At 52.1% G+C, this 15620-nt stretch overlaps 1 protein-coding gene across 2 annotated transcripts in view; it reads left to right on the plus strand.

The window, feature by feature from the left end:
• LOC102172788 (tyrosine-protein kinase SgK223) overlaps nucleotides 5897–15620 on the plus strand; it is a 46181-nt gene continuing 36457 nt past the window's right edge. The window contains exons 1-3 of one of the 2 annotated variants that reach the window (XM_018042006.1): nucleotides 5897–6049; nucleotides 11029–11448; nucleotides 13233–15064. In XM_018042006.1, the coding sequence (XP_017897495.1) occupies nucleotides 11119–11448; nucleotides 13233–15064 (2162 nt within the window). In that variant the 5' untranslated portion in view covers nucleotides 5897–6049; nucleotides 11029–11118. Of the gene's footprint in view, nucleotides 6050–6257; nucleotides 6543–11028; nucleotides 11449–13232; nucleotides 15065–15620 lie in introns of those variants that run through there. The other variant, XM_018042007.1, reaches the window with a different exon arrangement.

Consider the following 15620-nt stretch of genomic DNA (forward strand, 5'->3'; position numbering starts at 1 on the left):
TCTGACAGCTCCAGGGAAGGATCTTTCCTCCTATCTTCCAACTCCTGGCATGCACTGGCAATCCTTGGCCTTCCTTGACTAGCAAATGCATCACTTGACTTACACGGCCTTTCTCCCACCGTGTCTTCATACTGTATTCCCTCTGTGAGTCTGTCTTTTGATCCAAAATTGCCCCGTTTTATAAGGACACCAGTCATCTTGGGTGGTGCATCTTCAGTCGTGCAGTCGTGCAGTTGTGTGTCCGACTTTGCAACCCCATGGATTGCAGTTGCACCAGGCTTCCCTGTCCTTCACCATCTCCCAGGGCTTGCTCAAACTCATGTCCATTGAGTGATGCCATCAGGACCCACCCTAATGTCTTCATTTAAATTTGGTCACGTCTGTAAAGATCCTACTTCCAAATAAGGTCACATCTGAAGTACTGGGGGGTAAGAGTTAAACATATCTTTTGGGGGACTGGGCAGTATGGGAACAAGTTCAACTCATAACAGTAACAATTGGGGAAAAAATGAGGTTTACAATAAGGTATCTGTCACTGAATGCACATCTAACTGTAATTATATTATAAAAGGGGGGGAAAGTGTTTTCCTTCTTCAACACCTGACATCTGAGTTCTATAGCTGCTGCTGCTACTGCTAAGTCGCTTCAGTCGTGTCCAACTCTGTGCAACTCCAGAGATGGCAGCCCACCAGGCTCCCCCGTCCCTGGGATTCTCCAGGCAAGAACACTGGAGTGGGTTGCCATTTCGAAACATAACAATCCTGAGCCCTTGACTCTCAGTCCCATGTGGGTTGAGATTCTGACATCTGCAGTCATTTAAACAACTGCCTTCAGTCTGAGGAGGGAGAGGATCTATTCAGTGCTTGGGATAAAATACTGTAAATTATTTAACATGGTTTATCCTGGGTAGTGCTTCCTAGGACTAAAGACAGGGAAGAATGGGATGTTGGGAATGGTTTTTTAAAAAATTGCGACACAAGGATATGATTCCATAATCACAGGATGGGGATTAACCCATCAGATTACTTGAATTTCCACACCTTCGAGAAGGAAGAGAGAATTTCAGGTTGGCAATTGAAAGACCTGATTATCACTCAGGAGGAGAGAGAGAGACAGGTGTGGGGCCGTGTTTCCTTGCCAGAGTGAACTTTAACTGGCTTGCAGAGAGTATCATCTTCTAGCAGAAGGACAGAGAACCCAGAGGGGCTCCTCACAGCAGATTTTCAAAAGACCTTTTTCCCTTCTCTCCTTACACTCACAGTCCCCTCCATGAGGGCTTGGGGACTCCAGCTGCCTCCCAGGCAGACCCAGCACAGCCCATGGCTCTCAGGAATTTCATCCTGTCTCACCAGCCATCACCCTTCTCCCCCTTCTAAATTCGCCTTTTCCCTCCCTGCACCCCGGTCAAGCCTATCTTTCCCACTCCGTCTGTGCTCCCATTTGATTTACATCTTCCATGGGGTCTGCTGTAAACCTCTGCTGTTAGAAGAAAAGTAACGAAGAATTTAAGCTGGTCTCAAATACGCAATGCAATGCCCCACATGCAATACCCCACCATGTGCAATTAGCAGAAACCTGGAATTGTCTTGATAATGCTTCTCCCTTCCCTCTAAGAGACTTCTTTTCACATGGCTCTGGGTTACACACGGTCTGGAAGAGAGTTCCTCTGCTTCATGGCCTCCCCTAGACCACCATGTTTCCAATTTTTCCCCTCTTTGTCTCGTCTTTGCTCCTTCCTCGCCATGTCCCTCCAAGTTCTTTCATTTCTCCTGTGGCTCCAGACACCACTCTACCAGGAGAACCTCATCCAACAGATGGCTATCCCACACTTCAGACTCCAGAGACCACAAATGAAGTCCTTTGACTTCCTTATTTGTACTAATGACACCAACCTTCTACCAGTCTCTTGAGGCAGAAGTTCTGTTGATTTTCTTTGATTTTCCTCCTCTCCCTCAGCCACAGCACTAATCAGGAAGCATCCAGTCCCCGTATCTCCCTCTCGATGTCTTTCCAAACCATCCATGCAACACCCACACTTTCCATTCCTCCTGCCACATTCCTTATCAAGTCCTGACTTCCCACCTGGACCAGGGTTAGACACTCTAAGCCTGTCTCCTTGTCTCCAATTTCTTCTTCCATTTTCTGATCCACTTGAGATACAAGATCCAGATAACGCTAATAAAAAATTAACTTGGAGAGCGTCATTCAGTTGTTCAGAAATGTCAATCTCTCCTGCTGGTTTACTTGAAAAGCGAGTCTTTCCTGTCCAGTGCCCCACGCCATCTCCAGGCTTGTCTCCAATAATTATGTTCCAGTCAGATTGGATAAGAAATCTCTCAAAGTCTTCTGTCTCGCCCACGTCCATTCCTTGGCAGATGCCATTCCCTTGGTCTGGAAAGTCCCCACTGTTCACAAACTGGAATCCTTATCCTGCAAAGCCTCTTCCTCCCTGAAGTCACTTTGTGTTTTTGTCTTTTCTTCCTTTGAATTCTCACCACCCCTAGCTTGTCTTCCTCTCCTAGAGCTTATATTTGCCTCTCTTTCATCTTTCTTTTTTCCCCTATATGCCCTCATCCTGTGCCACATAAGAAGGCACTCAGTAAGTGTTTCTATTATTTGAGGTCACTTCTCCGGTTGGAAAGATGCAGGTTTGGATTACTTTGGTCCAATCTTGACACTAACCCCTCCATTACCCTTGTTAGCATTATTTTCTCTGTATAACTTAATGATGTGCACTTCTTCATCTTACCTTTTCTCCTTTCTAATTTCAAATTACTTCACCTTATCCACACCAAAGCACACCACCTGCCCCAGCCTTTGTCCTAATTTCCCCAAATTTAACTGCTCTTATGCAGACTGGTGCTCCAGGATGAAAGCCCTGAAGGGAATCGCTCTTCTTTGAGGTCTGATGTGTATCAGGGAAGCCAAACCCTGCAGTTAAAAATGTCGTGAAAATGAACTGATAAGTAGCAAGAAGGAAAATGCTGAGTATACACAAATTCCACTGCAGTGCAGAGCGCAGTTTGGAAGTTCAAGCAAGAATTGTTTATTAAAATGCATGAGCTTCCATAGCTTCACCGAGGAGGAGATAACATACTTAACAGTTACTGGTGGAGCACTGCATAAGAGAATGGGTATTTTGTGTGGATCTAAGCAACTCTTGAAGTATTTTTTAAAATTCTTTTCATTAGGCTAGAAGAAGCCAGCTTTAAGGCCATGTCACTGGCATTAAAAGATGTATATTATACGTCAGCAACTACAGCATTTACTTCATGTGAGCACAGCAAGAGGCTTGAAAACACAGTTTCTTTTGCAGAGACTGAATTAATCCTTCAATTGCTGTCCCATGCCACAGAACTGCCTATTCTGCCATACTATATAGCCTTTGCAGTGAAGTGAAAGTCGCTCAGTCATGTCCAGCTCTTTGCAACCCCATGGACTATACAGTCCATGGAATTTTCCAGGTCAGAATTCTGGAGTGGGTAGCCATTGCCTTCTCCAGGAGATCTTCCCAACCCAGGGATTAAACCCAGGTTTCCCACATTGCAGGCGAATTCTTTCCCCATAAGGGAAGCCCAAGAATATGGGAGTGGGTAGCCTATCCCTTCTCCAATGGATCTTCCTGATCTAGGAATTGAACCGGGGTCTCCTGCATTGCAGGCAGATTCTTTACCAACTGAGCTATCAGGGAAGCCTTTACTTCTTATAATTATGTATTTTAACCTGTTAATATACTAGAGACAAATTAAGTAAACAGAAGGAAAAAAGTGGGAACAAGAGGTCCTCCTGTGTGCTCCCTTCTTGGGGTGGATGTCCTCAATGGGGCTTTACAGAGGAAGAATGTAAAACCTTTACAGAAGAAATATCCAACCTGAATCATGGGGACTGGGAACTTCTCAAACACAGGGGTTTTCCCTCTTCCATTTTAATGGAATGGAAGCTTCCCAGATGGCACAGTGGCAAAGAATTCACCTGCCAATGCAGGAGATTCAAGAGACGCGAGTTCGATCGCTGGGTGGGGAAGGTCCCCTGGAGTAGAAAATGGCAACCCGCTCCAGTATTCTTGTCTGGGAAATCCCGTGGACTGAGAAGCCTGGTGGGCTGTAGTCCATGGGGTTCCAGAGTCAGACACGACTGAGCACACCCATGCACACCTTCTAACAGAACTGCAAGCACCTCCTGATGTCATTTTTATATTTCTCCAGCGACTTTGTCTCTACTTGCTTTTCAACACCTTTCCCCTTCTGGTTTCTCTGTAAACAAATGGGACTGACCCTTCAATTTTGCTGGCTGCTGTTGGAGCCTAAACTGAGTTTTCTTTCCATGTTTGTTCAAATGGTTTCCCATCATTTCGAGAAGAAAGAAAAACAGAGCTGGATGACCAGTACTAGGGGAGGGTAGTGTGGCAGAGTGGAACTGCCCATCAGAGGAGCCAGACTGCCTTTGGTTCCAATCCCAGGACCAAGGCCTGTCAGCCCATGGGTCCTGGCAAATCATACGGCCTGTGCACCTTAGTCCTCTCTTTGAAATGAGGATGATGCCCCTCTCATGGGGTTGCTTGGCATAGGGTAGGTATTTGACAAATGTTAGTTCTACTTCACTAAACCTTAACCCCCCAGTTCTATTCATACTCAGCAGAAATTAGTGACATTGGAGCAAAGGAAGTTTTTGTTTATTTACTTTTTAATATCCCTGCTAACATTCTCCATTTCTCACACAGAAGCCAAATCTCAAATACATGTCTTCTGTCCACCCTCACCCCACCTGCCCTGCCATGTCAATGCCACGTCACTAGGTAAGCCCAGGAATCTCAAGGAGAACCAGCCTCCTCATCAGGGATGGGTGGAGGCTCACAAGCGAATCCTGATGGGCTCCCTGGAGGAGGAGGACCTGCTGGAGTTACTGGACTCACTGCCTCTCTGGGGAGGAGGAAGGAGCACCCAGAAAGCCACAGGTGTTCTTCGAGGTCTTTTCTTCCTATTCCAGTCCCCAATTTCTCCCTACCAGGCAGGCACAAGGTGGTGACCTGAATGCCGGTTCCCTGAAGAAACACCCAGGTCAAGGTTCAAGCCTGTTGCAGGCGGCGGGAGGAAGGGAGAGGACTGACTGGGTCATAGGCTGTCATACTCTTTGTTAAACGATTTCTAGCCCTAGGACTATCTAGAACTCATTCTATCCCGGTGAATGAGTCACTAACCGGAAACGGTGTAAACACAGGTGTAATACTGGCCTAAGAAGCCCTGGCTCTCCGAGGTTGGAGGAAGACCAGCTCTTCCTACAACAACCCTTGCCTTCCACTTTCAGAAAACTGAAGTTCAAGGCGTTACGCCAGGTGCCTGAAGCCTCAGTCGAGGGACTGAGGACTCCCAGTCAGGCTGGGTGGTGCGTCAGCCTCCTCCTACCCGCAACAAGTCATTGACAATTTCGGGGCCCACGCCACTTTCGGGACGCGTCTGGGTTCCTGATTTCATCATTCCTCTGCGCACCCCCAGATCTGGGGCTGTACCCTCCACCGCCTCTCCCTCGTCCTCTCGGGGTCTGGCAGAGCAGGCTAGACGAAGGGATGCAGGACACCTACATACCTACGCGCACGTTATGGGAAAGGGAAGGCTGCAGACACCGAAACTCGTCCCTGCAGAGCCCCGTGGGGCCATCCTTGGAAAAGGGTGCAAAGGGGCGCTCACTCCCGGGTCGGACGGCGCCAAGTATCGGGCTGGGGGCGGAGCCTCCGTCAGGAGCCGGAGGGAGGGGCGGGGCGGGGATCGCCAGGAGGCGTCGGGGGTCGGGGAGCGAGCCCGCCGGCTGGGGGCGCGGGGCGGCGGCCCGGACCGCGGAGGTGCGGCGGAGCCCGGCGGGCGGCGCCACCGGAGGCGGGAGGGGGCGGAGCCGCGCTCGCAGCTGCCACCCGGCCGCCGGGCCCGGGCAGAAGACGCCGCCCGCGGCCGGGCACGCACCGCGCGCACACTCTCCAAACAATGCTCCGAGGCGCCCAGCAGGGCGGCTGGCGGCTCGGAGACCCGCGGCGAGGCCGGGGGAGCGCGGCCCCGAGGTGAGCCCGCGGCGCCTTCTCCCAAGTCGGCCTCTTTTTTTGTCTGGCAAACGTGGCCGCAGAGGGGAGCTCCGGGGGAGCGCGGCGGTTGTGGAGCAGGCGACCCCCGTCGGCGTCCCCCGGGGGTGACAGGCGGTCGCTGGAGGAGGGTGGAGCGTTCGGACCGCGTGCGCCCGGGGTTGCGCCCGAGGTGGAAGCGCCGAGCCCGGGCTAGGGGGTGGAGGGGCGGAGGGGAAGGACCGGGGAGCCAGAGGTATGTTTTCGATTCATTCGAGAATCGCGCTCTTTCGGAAGGGGAAACTTTCCTCGAGTTCCGGCAGCGGAACCGACTGCTCTGGTCTAGCTGGTCTTGGGGCAGGAGACCGGAGTGCTTTGGGGATTGCTATTGTGGAGACTGCCGTTCCGCGGCTGCAGGATTGTCACAGGAACAGAGAGGGAGAGACCGCTCGGCGGCTCGGATCGGAACCCCGGGCGTGATGCTTTGGGACGCCAGGTTAGTAGCTGCCTCTTAGGCAGCCCTCAGTTGGATGCCAGCCTGGGGGTCTCCAGGGGGAACTAGACGATACCTTTTTCCTGAGCGGTGGCGGAGCCCTCTGAGAGGCTACCGTGGGCACGTTTTTAACCTTTGCTTGTGTTGCCTCCTCCTCCCCCGCCACAGATACACAAAATAGAATCACTCACACACACACACACACACACACACACAGAAAACAGAATCTCTCCACTTTCCGGTCCTCAGTGAGAACGCGAGGAGGCAGGGCCGGCTGACTGTGTATTTCTCTCAGGTGAAGCTCAGCCAGCGAGCACATGGCTTTGCAGAGCCCACAGCAAAGCCCAAAGGTCTAGGAGGGAGGAGTTTTGCAGGGCATCCAGCCCAGAATCAGGTTGGGAAGGCCCTATTGATCACTGGCCTGAAAAACCCCTTCCCCTTTTGAGCCGGAAATTTTACAGGAAGCACTGGGGGATTCTGCGGTTATTTCGCTATCTTGGGGTCTTGTGGAATGCGGGTATCTTCCTTACTGGTTTAGATTGTAGTGGGTCTAACCCACAAAAACCACATTCCTGCTGCTGAGATTAGACTACATAGCGCTGGAGAAGGGAAAAAGAAAATAAAAAGTTGGGTGAGTAGCATGACTTACCCTCTGTGCCTGTGGGTGGTGGGGGGAGACAGGAGGTAAGGCCGGTTACTTACTCCTTTCTGCCTGGGCAACCCCTGTCAATGGAGTGTTGAAATCCAGACAAATTTCCATAAATATACCTCTTTTGCATTCATTTAATTGTATTTAAATGTATTTAATTGTAAAAAATAGATTTTTTTTTAGATGACTGTTTTCCGGAATTCTCTCACTTCAGGGTAAGGCATGAGCAACTTCCAGTGCAAGTGTGAAGGGCATTTGGAGCCCAGAGGTTTGATTTTGTGGATCTGGTCACCATTGTTTGGATTCTTTTTCCTATGATGTGGGTGTGTATCTGACAGCTTCAGTCTTGCACGTTTTAGCCACGACTGGTGCAGAAGTTTGCAGAGGCAAAGATTTTATCATGACTTGGATCAGAAAGAATGTTAAGATCTTTTTCTAATCTTACACTGCTGCCTCCCACTGAAATGGGGGAATTTGCATAATTCTGAGGGCTGCCTGCCCTTGGAGGTAAGGAATGTGGGCTGGGAAGGTGCCATTCGCAGGCGGTGGAGAGCTGGCACTGCGAGGCAGGCAACGCTCATGCTTGGTGAGCGCCACTTGAGTTTTTCCACTGTCTTTTGACTTAAAATAAATAGATAGTTCCAAGCCCAGAACCTCTCTAGACAGAGAGAATCCTTTCTGGCTTGATGTAGTGATAAATTCTGTTTGCTGTGACTGAGGAACCAGTTTTAACAGGATGTGTAGTGAGTCAGTGATGGTAAGGAGCCCAGGGCTTCATTTCATTCTTTTTCCCTGAAAAACGTTTTCCAGTCTCTGAGCGGTTGGTGTAGTGAAAGTTGTACCCACCATCGGAGAATTTCAGAGCTGAGGATGGGAGCGAGGAGGGTGTTCAGGAACTGGTGAGGGGTTTTGAAGGAAGCTTCCTGAATGTTGGTAATCCAACCAGAAGTCCCAGGGCTGGAGTGAGCCATCTGCTCACAGGAGGGGACCTTTGGCACCAAACAACCATGACACGTTTGGATCGGTTATCTGAGCAGGAAATGATGTGTGGCCACCCCACGTGGCTTTCTTTGCCCCCTCTTTGGATGTCTCACTCCTCAGACAGCTCAGCCCTGTGAGGAGCTGCAGGAAGGAGGTGAGCCCACTCAGACCAGATTCCCAAGCCCTCTCCCTTCATCCTGTCTGGGGTGTGGAAGCCTCTGCCTGCAGTAGAGGGGGCCAGGATTCCCAGGAAAGGACCTCTCCCTGCCTCAGGGCAAGGGTATGGAGCTTTGCCTTACTGAACAACAAAATACCTCCTCTACTTTTTCGTCTTTCCAAAATCCTCCCTGGCGTGGGATTGTGAGAGAAAGAAAAACGCTTGCTTTCATCCTCTGCTTGTTGAAGCTTAGTGACCTCTTCTGGGGAACTTGGCAAGGAACAAACCTGCCACTTGGGTATATTTATAGGAGGAGGAGAACCCAACTTGTAATCATCTTGATGCAGAAGATCCTAACAATGGTCACGAAAGACAGATACTTGTCTTTATTTCAGAGAGTTCATTTAGCTTAAAGATACAGTGGGCTTCCTAGTTAGCTTCAGAGGGAAAAAGAGGCCCAATGTAGCTTCAGCTCTCATTGAATAGGCACCCTGGTGTGCGAGTGTGGGAGACCAGAAAGAGAGCTCTTCCCATAGAGATTCTGGAATGATCTTTGGGGCTCCTGGCTCATTCCACCTGGTTAGTCCTGTTGATGGTAGGGAAAGCAGCAACCTCAGAGCCAGTTCTCACGAGAGGAAAGCAGAAAGCAGACCCTGGGGCCAAACCCTCTCTATTTAATGAGTCTGTTCACTGTAGATTCTTCAGGATGATTTTCTCCTGAACACTGTCCTTCTGAGGAAGTCCTTTCATTTAAGTGAAAAAAGGAGAGCAAAAAGCAGTAAACAGATAATGGCAAGGGACTCAATATAACGTGTGAGGTGATGACATGAGGGGCTGCCAGCAAAGTTGGCTTCTCTCCGAGGAACCCTTGCGCACTCTGCGCCTGCGGACATGCTTCAGTTTATGTTCTTGGGTTTGTTTTCCCATCTGTAAAATGGAGGTGACAACTACCTGGCGGGTCTCATTCAGGTGAACTGGTTAAAGTCTGCAATCCTTCGAGTTTTCCCCCTCAGTGGTGAATTTACTGAGTGAATTCTGTGGTGCAAACTCTCCGCCTTCAGTTTTACTCTCAGAGGAAGTAAACTCTTTCAGCAAGCTGACTGCCTCCCCTCCAGGGTTCTCATTGTCGCTCAGTCGTGTCCTACTCTTTGCGACCCCATGGACCGCACCCCAGGCTTCCCTGTCCATCACCAACTCCCGGAATTTGCTCAGACTCATGTCCATTGAGTCGGTGAGGTGATGCCATCCAACCATCTCATCCTCTGTCGTCCCCTTCTCTTCCTGCCTTCAATCTTTCCCTTCATCAGGGTCTTTTCCAGTGAGTCGGCTCTTTGTATCAGGTAGCCCAAGTATTGGAGCTTCGGCTTCAGCATCAGTCCATCCAATGAATATTCAGGACTGATTTCCTTTAGGATTCCTTAGGGTTCTCATAGGGAAAATCATTGTGAGCAATGACTCTTCTAGTACAGTCTACTGTACAACTACTTCTAGTACAGTCTATCCAGACCTAGACCACAGGGCTACATGACCATGAGTCTCTCTTTCTGTTTCCCCCAGGCCTGAAGCTCTAGGTCTATTGATTTCACTAAGCTCTGGGCTGAATAAGGCATATTAAATAGAGGGGTTGGAGAATTCCCAAGATGCCAGACCTCCCAACCAGGACCCCCTGGGGAACAGCTGAGACCACACCTCTCCACTTTCTCACCCCTTCTGCCTCCACCTCCTCACAAGTATGTGTTGCAGTGTCGATCTCAGAGCCCAGGCTTGCCTCCCCTCTCATATCATTCTCGGTTAAAAATTGTGGCTTATTTTCCAGAAGCCATGACTTCTACCTGCCGTCCTGTTTGGAAGTTCTCATTTCTCTGGGGCCAAGTCCCAGGCTCTAGACCCCACAGCAGCAGGGGATGCACACATCAGTCACACGCTTCTCATCTCCAGCCCTGTGTGATTTCTTCCTGTGAACTGCCCCCAGAACCTCCAGGTGCTCAGGATTTTAGGGGACTGAAGTATCTTTTACACTCTCTACTCATGCATCAGGGGCTTCCCTGGTGGCTTAAGTGGTATAGAATCTTCCTGCAATGTGGGAGACCCAGGTTCAATCCCTGGGTCAGGAAGATCCCCTGGAGAAGAAAATGGCACCCCACTCCAGTATTCTTGTCTAAAGAATCCCATGGACAGAGGAGCCTGGTGAACTACAGTCTTTGGAGTCACAAAAAGTTAGACACAGCTGAGCAACTCATGCACACACACCCACACATGCAACAGAGCTGTGTTTAGATTTTACAGCTTTTTAAGGCCACCCCACTAGAAAGGGATTAAGAGCCTCATGACAAGTGGGTGAGGGCCTTGGAATCAATAGAATAGTCATCTTCACCTCTTTTCTTCTTCCCCTTCTGCTCCATAGTCATATCATCAGACTCTGATTGATCATGCCCCGTCTTCCCCAGGGGCTCAGCAGTTAAAGAATCCACCTGCAATGCAGGAGACCAAAGAGATGGGCATTGGATCCCTGGGTGGAGAAGATCCCCTGAAATAGGAAGTGGCAACCCACCCCAGTAGTCTTGCCTGAAAAATCCCATGGACAGAGGAGCCTTGTGGGCTACAGTTTATGGGGTCGCAAAGAGTCGGACAGGACTGAGCATACACTAAGGGGAGATCTGGCAGGGGAGATCTCTGATCAGGCAAGTGTTCTGCTTTTCCAGGAAGCTGCCCAGTGAGCCCCTTCCACCTTCCCGGAGACCGCACCAGCAAGCCGAGTGCAAGATGAACCAGTACCTCATCTGCTGCTCAAGATGCTTGAGACCATTCCACTGAACCCCGAGAGCCCAAAGATGTCTGCGTGCAGTGACTTTGTGGAGCACATCTGGAAGCCCGGGTCCTGCAAAAACTGCTTCTGCCTGCGCAGTGACCATCAGCTGGTGCCTGGCCGCCCCCAGCCCCGAGCTGGCTGCCTGCCCCCTCCGCCTCGCCTGCACCCCAGGCCGGAGAGCGGCCGCCCGGAAGATGACAGCTTGAGCGGCTCACCCTACTCCAAGCCCACCATCGCCGTGAAGCCCACCATGATGAGCTCTGAGGCTTCTGATGGGTGGACAGAGGCCGGTGTGAGTGCCGACGTCGCACAGGTGAGGCTGACTCAGCCCCATGGTATTTTTACAGGGGCTGCTCCTGTTGTAAGGCCGCTGTGACTGGCGGGCAGCCAGGGTGAGCTGTCCCAGCAGGACTCCTGTGGGTTGGCTTCCCGGGCAGCTTGCCTTAGACTGCTCCTTCCTGACTGCTACCCTCTCTTCTCTCTCTGCCCTCCTTTCTCTCGGTCCCTTCAGGCCAAGAACCATGAATGCAATCCCTCCGAGTTTATTTGGAGATTGTATCAGGACATAGGCACTAAAATGAAGCATTTTTCTAAAAAGTTAAAATATTTTTTTAAGAGATCATCTTAAATATATATAAAACTAGCAAGAACTGCTTAACAAACCCCATGCATCCACCACCCTGCCTCAAGAGCTTGAACAGTCATCAACTCATGATCACTCTCCTTCCATCTTTATCCCTGCCCCTACTCTCCCTTCCCCTCCTTTCCCCTAAAGCAAACCCCAGATATTGCATCATGATTGTACCTCCTTAAAAAATTGTCTTTATACAAAATATCATTATCACACTTAAAAATGTCAGCAGTAGTTCCGTGATATCATCCAGTTCCCAGCCAGTGTTCATATTTCCAATTTGGAAGCTTGGATTTTTCCACCTTTGATCTGGGATTACTAAAGACAATTACAGCCTTAGAGAGTAGACCTTTCTGCTCATCCCCCGCCCAACTCCCCCACCCCCCACCACACCGTTGACCCTAACCAAGGTCTAATTATTTAGAGGGCGCATGAAGGCTGCTGCCTCTAGACGTGTCTTCTAAGAAGCTGCATGTCTAAAACATATTCTTGGGACTTCTTGTAACCTCTTTACCTGTTCTAGTTTTCTTAAACTATCACGGTGAGTAGGTCAGGAAGGCTTTGTGAGCTTATGTGAAATCAAAAGTCAGTTTTAAATCAAGGGAGGCTTGAATGAGGCAAGCCACCTCCTGGGGTTGCTCTCAGCTTCAAGTCGCCTGCAAAGCTGCTGCTCCATTTTCCAGAAGCTGGTTACACTCATTCCCCAGGCCTTTCTTGGCACCTTCAACCTTCACAGATGTAAACCAGGAACTCTTTCTAGTGTGGATCATGTTGGAAAGGAGCCAGAGGCCTGCCCTGCCTTGAGGCTTCTTTGAAAGTGGGGGTAGGGGAGATTTTAGAAGGAAAGGAGGAGGGGACTGTGATTTCAGTGACAGGAATGACTAGCCTACATCACTGTCTCAGGCTCAACTAGTCCAGCCACTTATGCAGGTTTGGGCTGAGGTCACTGCCTGTCACTGGGAGAAGGATTGTGGCTCAGAGTGAGTGATGCAAGGGAACCAGGGCCCAGCTCAGAAGGCACCCCTCACCCTCCTGCCCTCTAACCCCACCCCCCAACCCAAGGTGTTTTTAAAAGGCTTATGACTTTGTTTTCTTATCAAAAGACTAATGAACACTAAGCAAAAATTAAAACTCAAATTCTTATTTTCAAAGCCCATGGGAGAATTCATCTCATCTAGCAGTTTCAAGGGAAAAGGCAAAATGTTCTTCTTTAGCGTTTTTCCCCTCAGCCAAGAGTAACAGACATGGGCGGGAAGCGGCGTGTCTGGGAAGACTGCCGGCTCCAGGGGAGCCCCGCGATGATGAGAAGGCCGTGGGGAGATCAGAGGGTAGGCAGGCAGCCTGGCTCCTTAACTGTGGCTCCGAAGACGGTTTCCAGTGTCATGGCCCTGCCCTCTCACTTTCTCTCTCTTCCTTTTTTCTCTGGCAAGGTCTAATGTAAGTCTTTTAACCTTGGGGCTGTGTAGGTCATCTGGAGACGAGCCCCCGGCAAGCTCCCCGTCCCGAAGCAGGAAGACGCGCCAGTAGTTTATCTGGGCAGCTTCCGAGGCGTCCAGAAGCCTGCCGGGCCCTCGGGTCCCAAAGACAGGGGTCACCCCCGCAACCCCCCTGCCTATGCCATGGTCGGCCTGCACAGCCTAGAGCCCCGGGGGGACCGAAGTGCCGCCTTCCACCCGGTGAGCTTCCCTGATGAGAAGCTTGGACGAGACGATAAACCAGTGATCCCCTACCAAGAGCTAAACTCCCCGCAGGAGAGCTTCCGCCACAAGCTGGCCGCCTTCTCCGGGATGACTTCCGGCTGCCACAAGGGCCTGGGGCCCTACCCGTCTGCTCAGCCCCTGCGGGAGTCCCTGCCCTCGGAGGATGACAGCGATCAAAGGTGCTCGCCCTCGGGGGACAGCGAAGGAGGAGAATACTGCTCCATCCTGGACTGCTGTCCCGGGAGCCCAGGCGCGGAGGACGCCGCCCGGTCCGGCGGTTCCCGACACAGACAGGGCGGTAGGGACTGCTCGGCAGCCTGCTGGGAGCCGCGGGTGTGTGCCAGGCCACCTGAGGAGGAGAAGCGGGCTTTGAGTTTCCCCAGGGACTGCTGCAGCCAGGGCCCGACGGAGAGCACACCCCACTTGGGCCCCAAGAAGCAGTCCCTCGCTTCAGAGGCTGCCAGCTCTTCGGATGGCCTCTCGTGCGGAAGCGCCAACAGCCGCGCCAGCAGCCCCCTGGCCCCTCATCCTGAGAGCGATTACTGCTCCCTCAGGAAGGAGCCTGGGCCGGGAAAGCAGCAGGACTCCGGCTGCCACGGCGTGGCCTCCAGCAGGTGCCCTGGGCAGACTGGGGAGCCCCAGCCCCCAGCCCACTCCAGGGAGGCTGCACAGTCTGAACCCATCTATGCTGAGAGTACCAAGAGGAAGAAGGCCGTTCCAGTGCCTTCCAGGCTGCAGGCCAAGGCAGAACAGGGGGCAGGCACCCCGGGCCAGGCCCAGGTGCGGACGGTTAACACCCGGGCTCAGAAAGCCGCATCTGGCTGCGGCCAGGACAGGGAAGGCCCGGAGGTGGCCCCCAAGATGGCGGCCACCATCACAGTCATGGCGGCCCACCCAGAAGAGGACCACCGGACAATCTACCTGAGCAGCCCTGACTCCTCGGTGGGGGTGCAGTGGCCACGCGGGCCCCCGAGCCAGCAGGCTCCTGAGGCAGGCGGAGAGGAGCCTTCAGCTGGGCAGGGGCTCGGCTCCAGGGAGAGCCGGCACCGCAGTGCCAGCGAGACCACGGCCAAGGGGAGACCTGCCATCCCCCCCAAGATGTCCAGGAGCAGCCCTGGAGGGTCCCCGGTATCCCCCTCCGCCTCCCCGCTGTCTGACCTCAGTGAAGGGAACTCGGGCATCCCTGGGCCCCAGCCTCCATCCAGGGCCCCTGCTGACCCTGCTTCTTCCTGCCGGGCCAACGGCATCCCCGCCAGTGACTCTGCCAGGGGCCCCCCGCCTGCCACCAGCACGTCAGTCTTGGAGCAGAGGCGGCCTCGGCCCCAGGCCGGTGCCTGGAGTCGCCAGTGTCGGATCGAGGAGGAGGATGAGGTGGAACAGGACTTGCTGAGTCAAAGTTGGGGGAGAGAGGTGGAAAATGGCCCCTTGGACCCAGCCAGCTCCTCCGCCTGGCACCGTCTTTGCTCCACAGATGGCTCTGGGCAGAACAGCAAAGCTGGGACTGGGATGAGCAAGTCGGCCTCATTTGCCTTTGAGTTCCCCAAGGACAGAAGCGGGATTGAGGTGTTCTCGCCTCCTCCACCACCTCCAAAGTCACGGTAAGTACGACTGTGTGCTTGCAACTTGGTGTCTGGGTGGACCTGGAGAGGGTGTTCGTCCAGCAAGACGGAGGCATCTTCCAGAAACCAAGGTCTTTGCTGCCTGCAAGACATCAGGCCAAGGTTTGGGGCCTGTAGGCACGTGTGCCTTAGTGTGAATTTCTCCTCGGTGCTCAGCACACAAACCTAGGAGCAGTGCCCTGCTTGGGATTGGCTGTTGGGAAGGCGTCTTTCTGAGAAGCACTGAGAGGCTGTCACTCTTGGCTGGTGCCTACCCTCTTATCATTGGGTGTCCTTGTTTTCTCCATTTCTCTGAAGTGTCTTCAGCAGGCTTCCCCCAACCCAAATCCTTAAGTTCCTGATTTATTTAAACATGCAGACGAAGGCTCCAGGAGGCTATGCTACAGAATCTTGCGAGGCAAAGAGATGGGCAGGCAAAGGAGCAATGCCAGTTTGCTCCATAAATTGTAGCCATGATGGTGATTAGACTTTGGGGGCAAAAGCAGGTTGTAGGAGGCACTGCACATGTTTTAGAACTCTCAGATGTGGGTTTTTA

Source organism: Capra hircus, chromosome 27 (assembly GCF_001704415.2).
Source record: "Capra hircus breed San Clemente chromosome 27, ASM170441v1, whole genome shotgun sequence".
In the NCBI taxonomy this organism is placed as follows: Eukaryota; Metazoa; Chordata; class Mammalia; order Artiodactyla; family Bovidae; genus Capra; species Capra hircus.